At 34.0% G+C, this 7,863-nt stretch overlaps 1 protein-coding gene across 1 annotated transcript; it reads left to right on the top strand.

Annotated features, from left to right (window-relative positions):
- Positions 1-3,618: 3,618 nt before the first annotated feature.
- Positions 3,619-7,604, top strand: LOC125479981 (putative F-box protein At3g52320). Its single transcript, XM_048590167.1, has 2 exons — positions 3,619-3,725; positions 6,164-7,604. The coding sequence occupies exon 2, from the start codon at positions 6,267-6,269 to the stop codon at positions 7,443-7,445; it is 1,179 nt and encodes a 392-aa protein (XP_048446124.1). The 5' UTR covers positions 3,619-3,725; positions 6,164-6,266; the 3' UTR covers positions 7,446-7,604.
- Positions 7,605-7,863: the final 259 nt, after the last annotated feature.

Raw genomic sequence — 7,863 nt, 5'->3', positions numbered from 1 at the left:
TTATTTATAATATGTTTCACGATACTTACTATTATTAATACATAAACCCATCTTACTCTTTGAATTTGAGAGAACACTGTGAGTAGATTCAAATTTTATCAACTGATAAAATATTATTTCTTAACAATTTTGTGTATTATATTTGCATATACATATGTAGTAGTTGAGCATTAAAGCATTTATTGTTCCTTTTTATAAATTAAATGTCTTCCAGATGAAACTGATTTGTTGGAAGAGAGAAAATTGTGCCGACAAAATATTCATGATGACAAACACATATGTTTGAAAGATTAATAAAAAAACAAAAAGAAAAAAAAAACACATATGGCTGAAAAGCATTATTTGTTGGCTAGAAAGCCTTGTAGAGATGAAAATATTTGTTGGGAAAAATAGAAATCCCAACAAAATAGAGTTAGTCAGAAAAGTGGAACCTAAGCCTACGAAGTACCAAAATTCATGGGGAAAACTTTTGGACGACATGCTTCATGTGACGAAATGGCAGATAAATTTTGACTTTTGTCAACAAATTTTTTACTTTTGCCAACAAACTAATTTTGTCGGTAAAGTCAAAATTTCTAGTCCAATAATAAGCCAGTTTTCCTGTGAGAGCAATAACCACTATTTATATAGACAAATAGTCTCTTTGATTCGTCTATTAGAATCTTTGTGGGAAACAAACATTGTCCCTCAATTTTAATATAAGTGAGTAGGTTATGATTCAATCTCAGTTTCAATCATATATAAACTTAGACATCCAAGCCTCTTCCAAAAAGACTTTTCTAAACCAATTTAAACTCAGCTATCTAGCCAAAATAAGTTATGCTCATATCCTGACAAGATATTCAAACACAATGACTGAATACCTTTTTCCCGCTCCATAATATCAATAGTAACATCTCGATTATAAGTTCAATCACAGATTTATACCATTGCAAATTGAATCTTCTTTAGGGCTCATCTGGTACAGAGTATAAAATTTGAGAAAATTAATGAAGCAGAAAGAATTTTGTCATATGAGATCACTAAAATTTACAAAAAAACTATAAAGTCTACAGGGAGGCGCACACACAAACGACCTTATCTTCTTCAACTGTGACATTGTGAGTGAGGCCCACCTAAACAGCCGAAACCACCAGTCCGGGTCAACCTTCTGTAATTCCTACCTCCCCATCGATCGACTACTATTTGTACGCCCAATCTTCTGCCATTACCTGGGCCTCCTCTCTCTTGCGCTCTCTCTCTCTCTCTCTCTCTCTCTCTCTCTCTCTCTCTCTCTTTCTCTCTCTCTTGCAGAACGAGAAAACCTTGCTGTGAAAAAGAAGGCACAAACAAAGGAGAACAAAAACTCATTGATTACATTAAAATGTTCCAGAGTAAGGAGTGTTGCAGGAATCCAGGATGCAGGCTTGCATCAGAGTGCAATTCACAAGCATGTTTGAGAGTCTTAGTTTGAAGTTTTATAAATGCAATCCAAGTTTAATAGACGGCTATGATTATAATATTTGAATGGTGTAAACGTTATCTGTCATAGCAGCCGTGCAAACAGAACATGTGCAGTCCCGAACTAAACGATTACAAATTAGGAAACGATGATAATTTTATCGATGCATTGGCAAAAAGGTTAAGTTCAATAAAATTATGAGAACCAAATGCCTCAGTTATTACTGAAGCTCAAATTGCTGATTTACAAGAGCAATTTGATGAATCAACCTTAGGTCCACAAGTAAATAGAATAAGACAAGGGCACAAGGTTACAAGAATACATATCCTGAAGAATTATTATCCTAGGGCAACCCTTGTAGACCTTCAATTTAAAGATAACGACATGGGTGAAAAAGTTCAATATGATGGAAGATCAATTGTTGAATAGAATATTGATGGACAAACAGATTACCAAGTTATCAATACTATGAGACACATGATGATGTTGTCATCTGTTAATAAATGGTAGCAGGATTTATAGGTCAATTGCGTGGATGGTGAGATTGATAAAGATTTTACAACTTGCAAAAGTAGAGATAAAAACACATAAAAATACTTGCAAGAGAACAAGGTAGTTGTAGCATAAACGGCTTATGCAAGGTTGTTTTCCGCCAGGATTGAATGAATAATTTATGCAAATATCAAATCTTAATGAATTATTTGAAAACAAAGATTAGAAGAGGTTGGTTTCGAATTTAAAAATAATAAAAACGAATTTAATTAAAAAGGTTAAAGAAATTAGCAAAGTAAAGAAAACAAAGGAAAACTTTTTGAAAACCAAATTGTCAAAGCCTAGGGTTCCGCCATCCCCTTAACAATCCTACGTAGTTCTTCTAATTCCTTATGAATTACACATGCATATTTTGAAGGTTAGGTTTTCCTAAAGTATGTCTTACTTGGAAACCCCAACATAGAATGTATATCTAACATGCAACCCATCCGTGGTGTCCAGATCAAATATGAACATGCAAGACTCATTAAGTTTTATGAAAACCTTTTGAAAAACCATGTAACTCCTAAGACCTGTCGTCCATCCTAAGTAGTTACACATGTTAACCACAAGAAGCCTTAGTCAATTTTAGGGACAGCCCTCCACCAAAATTGCATCCAATTCCTTATCTAAACATCCTAATGGTAGCTAAGCATTAAGATATAGACACTGTTTAAAGCATAGTGATTAATAATTCAAAGTATGCATGTATAATATCATAAGCAATTAAATAAAAACTACATATTCATGCTAAGGCGCAAGACATCGCCCTAGCAAACGAATCTAGTTACTAACAACCATAAAACAAAATATTATTAAGAATATGGATAAAAAACACCTTGAAAATAAACTTGAATCGTCAAAAGCTCTCCAAAGCCAAAGTATTGCGTTCTCCCCCTCTCTAACCTAATGGCTAAAAAGCCTTATTTATACTGCTACAAAATAAAATCCTTCCTAGAAAAGGTTTTAGAGTAAAACTAGGAAACATAATAAAATAATAAAACAGAAAATAAACGGTTTCCTATTTAAACTAAAATTCGGACTTCTAAGAAAATCATACTTTTGACTGACCAAATGAACTCTGATTTGGTCCCAAAAGGTCTCTTTTTAAAGCTGAAGATGTTTCCTACAAATTCTAAGAAAGAATCTTCCTCAAAATACGCCATCTTGACCTCCAAAACACCAAAAACATCCAAAAATGTCAATTAGGGAAAGCTGTGCGCTGAGCCTTAATTTCATCGCCATGGTCAAACGGCTTGGTAGACAAATCTGGAATTTTGATATAATCATCTTGAAAGGCACATGAACATCCTCCAATTGGAGTCACTCCAAAATTCATCCATATGATCACTTTTTTATTCAGAGGAAGTCGAATGACCTACATTGAAAAAGGTGAAGATGCCGCTCATTATTGTAGGCTGCTTTTGGATGTTCCACGTGAAGCCAAGTCAGTGTCATATTTTTCAAGATTCCTTCTGATGCTCCACGTGAAGCCAAGTCAGTGTCATTGCAAAAGGTGAAGATGCCGCTCATTATTGTAGGCTGCTTTTGGATGCTCCGACGGATGTGCTACACCTGTCATTCGAGTTTGCTTTTAGTTTTCTATTTATAGAGCCTCCGAGCTTAGTTGTATGCATGCAAAAGCTTTCACTTTGTAAAACATATTATCGAGTGTCTGAGTGTTTTAAGTGCCGTCGCTATTTCCAACTTGGTGCTATCCTGTAACATTGAAGTTGAAGATTAATAAATTAATGTGAGTTTGCTTCCTTATTTTATACCTATTTTATCATTTTTTTATTACCGTATTTACTTATCCTTTACTTTATCTCTGTTTATTTCAATTTATAATTATTATGTTGTTATCTTTATACGTGTATTCGATGCCTGTTTATGGACTTAATAATAAATTAAAACAAGATTAAACAGTTTTAATTTCCTTGACGTCTCTAGGCTATATATATAAGAAGGGATCCCTTTTTTTATTTTTATAAAAATGGGGATTAGTTATGGAGTCCACACCATACTGAACTTTAATAATCCAAACTGCCAATTTTTCAAGTTGCTCCACATAGATCATCTTGCAAAATATTAACCAAATCAGAAATGTTCAAGGAAATTAACGAATACTTTGTTATATGATAAATAATGAACTTTTATCTTGATGATTGAAGAGTGCTACTAGACTTACCATATTGTCTTATTTTCCCACCCACATTATTATTTCACCCACCATAAAAAGTTAAAAAATTAAAATGCTATTTTCCTACCTACTATTATTCTTAAAATAACCTTTAGTATATTTCAAAAAAACCCTTGATCTCCATCCTTAATCACATCGCTGCATCTTCATGATAGTCTAGTCGCACCAACACATGACTTTCAATGAAACTTTGGATTTGGGTGGTGTGTCGAGGTCCAGCTATTGCGGTCTAGTTGGTAGTTCATATTTTCTATGTAGGTCATTGGTTCTCTGAAACTCTGGATTCAAAAACAACCCACCAATGACTTTCGATGAGGTTGTGAGCTTCTTGGTGTTGGAAAGATGGAAGCATTTTAGGGAAAATCATAAGCTGGTGCTTTGGTGCTCCCTTTCTTAAGCTTAAGTGCATCTTGTTGAATCCCAGCCCTAGTTGACACCCAAACCCCTCACCCACCTGCCTCAAATTCAGGCCTTACCAATATCCACTTTTGCATATCAATGTTGCCAAGGACGATGGGAGGTGATTACTTGTTAGTGGCAGGTCACCCGGTTTTCTCCTTTTCCCCTTTTATTTCGCCAGTCATACAATCAAATCCACTCAATCGTGACCGTTACAAAAATAGTAGTGTTGACTGCTACGTAGTATCACATAGGGGTTTAAAAGTCGTTTAAAAAAGGATAAATATGTTAAAAATTTTCATGAACAAGTGGGTGGAGAAATAGGACAACGGGATGGGTTTAACAACACTCTACTTAAATAGGCAAATGATTTCTGATTGAATTGAATTTTTGCAAGGATGATATATGGATCGAGACTTACAAAATAGACAATATGGATCGTTAAAGTTCTATATGGAGTGAACCACACACCTAATCCTTAATTTTTTTTTCAAAAAATAAAGATCGCTTTGCATAAAGATACACACACACAATATTTTTCTTGTGTCTCGAATTTCAAAAACATATTTTAATATTATTTTGAACAGACGTTTGCATAAGAGCAACTCCAGTGTTGGAGCCCTCCCCCTAGTGTTGGAGCCCTCCCCCTAGTGTTGGAGCAACTCCAGTGACAGACGTTTTATGAAGCATTGTTTTTCTAAGTTTAACTGTGCAGCTGTTTGCCCAAGTTTAATTTGAAGTTTTGAACTCTCCTCCTTTTAGCCCCACTTTTGTCAGCTAAAGCTGACAGAAAAAATTAAAAAAAAAAAAAAAATAAATAAATAAAAAAAGTTTTGTTTTTAATGTTGAGTAGGTGTCGTAAATGTCTTGTCTGTGACTATATTATATTAAAGTGACATCACCTAGTGACACAATAAGTCCATTTTGTAGTAGTGTTTTAAACATTCAAAAAAGACGAATATTCATTTTAATATAGTTTACAATTGGGTACATTTTTATTCGGGATTGGTACATTTTCGTTTGACATTTGTACGTTTTCATTTAACGTTGGTACGTTTCCATTTGGCGTGGGTGTATATTTAGATTTGAAAAGTTTAAATTTTTAGACTTAAATATAGTTAAAATTATTTAAAATATATAGCAGATATTTAAATGTAAATTAATTTCAATTAATTTGAAGTATTTCAAGTCTAAGTATCTTAATCAAATGTTTCAAAAGCTTAATAAAAAACTCAAAAAGAATAAATGTTTAATTTACAAAAGTCTAAAATGAGGCATCTAATTCTAATTTTCTCTAAATTAAAATTGTGTGATGTTACAAGCTGACACGGATACCATGCTCACCTGATCATCAATTTAATCTAGAATTCAAAAGTAAAATTTGAATTGTTATTTTTGTATCAATAAAAAAAATTTAAAAATGGTAAATTTGAACGTATAATTCTCCATAAAACTCGAAATTGACTGGATCGCCCCTGTTTTCTTTAATAGCTAAATATGTTGTGGTTGTGGAACTCCAAGTTTATTTAGTACTGTTGAATTTTGGCATCTTATTTGGTAATATGTTTAATAATTGAACCTTGACCTACCAGGCCTTTGGGACGTGGAGTTTGATTTAGTTTGTTCTCGAATTGGTGGTGTTCTTTTCTGTGTATATATACGTGTGAAGAATTCTTGTGGAACAGTACAACCGAAATGTCCCAGTTGTGTGAAAGTGAAACTCCAGAAGATCAGGTGGTCGAAATCCTGTCCAGGTTGCCGCCCAAGTCTCTGATGAGATTCAAATGTATACGCAAGTCTTGGTGCACTATCATCAATAGTTCAAGTTTTGTGGCCAAACACCTCAGCAATTCCATAGACAACAAACTCTCATCCTCCACTTGTATCCTTCTTAACCGTTGTCAGGTTCATGTTTTCCCGGATAGGAGTTGGAAACAAGACGTTTTCTGGTCCATGATTAATCTTTCCATTGATAGTGATAAGAATGACCTTCATTACGATGTTGAGGACCTAAATATACCATTTCCAATGGAAGATCAAGACAATGTAGAGCTTCACGGTTATTGCAATGGGATTGTCTGTCTAATTGTAGGGAAAAATGTTCTGTTATGCAATCCTGCAACGGGAGAATTCAGGCAACTTCCCGATTCATCCCTTCTTCTACCCCTTCCCAAGGGAAGATTCGGATTGGAAACGGTCTTTAAGGGATTGGGATTTGGCTATGATTGCAAAGCTAAAGAATACAAGGTCGTGCGAATTATAGAAAATTGTGATTGTGAGTATTCAGAAGGTGAAGAATCATATTATGAGCGTATTCTCCTTCCTCACACGGCTGAGGTATACACCATGACTACTAACTCTTGGAAAGAGATCAAGATTGATGTAACAAGTGACACTGATCCGTATTGCATTCCTTATTCTTGTTCAGTGTACTTGAAGGGATTTTGTTATTGGTTTGCAATGGATAACGGAGAATACATATTCTCATTTGATTTAGGTGATGAGATATTTCATATAATAGAATTACCTTCTATGAGAGAATTTGGTTTTAAGTTTTATGGTATTTTTTTGCATAATGAATCCATCACTTCTTATTGCTCCAGTTACGAAGGGGATTGTAAATTATTTGAAATATGGGTAATGGACAACTATGACGGAGGTAAGAGTTTATGGACAAAATTGCTAACCGTTGGACCCTTTAAAGACATTGATTATCCATTGACACTTGGGAAATGTGGCGAAGTTCTTATGCTTGGCTCGTATGGAAGAGCCGCCTCTTGTAATTCTAGTACCGGAAATCTCAAGTATTTTCATATTCCCCCTATTATCAATTGGATGATAGATTATGTGAAAAGTATTGTTCCAATCAAGTGAATTGAAGGAAAAGTTCCCTTTTCTCCAATTTAGTTTGTATGCATGATATAAAGCTTGAGTTTACATCTTTTAATTTTGCTTTGTGGCCCTTGTACTATGTTTGCTTATCATGGGCTGCCTTTAGTTTTTGGGCTTTCAACATTTTGTAATGTTATTCTATTTGACAATGTATAATAACTATTTTTTAAAGTTTACTAATACTAACAAATCCTTTATGTTTTCCTTTTTTTCCTTCGGAATTCCCTTCTTGAAAACCTCTTTTAACATAATCAAGTTAAACATTCTAGCGTACGTAGGAGTGCAATAATTGATGAGTATAATCCGGGTTGTTAAAATAAATTAGGCAACAAAGAATATTTATAGCCTTTTAGCCCCTAACTGTAGTTTGTAAAACGCAGAATGGGTATAATATGTGAAA

The sequence above is a fragment of a genome, unplaced genomic scaffold, assembly GCF_019419815.1.
Source record: "Pyrus x bretschneideri cultivar Hongxiangsu unplaced genomic scaffold, Pyrus_bretschneideri_v1 Contig30, whole genome shotgun sequence".
NCBI lineage: Eukaryota > Viridiplantae > Streptophyta > Magnoliopsida > Rosales > Rosaceae > Pyrus > Pyrus x bretschneideri.
This window is presented reverse-complemented; position numbering and strand designations above follow the sequence as displayed.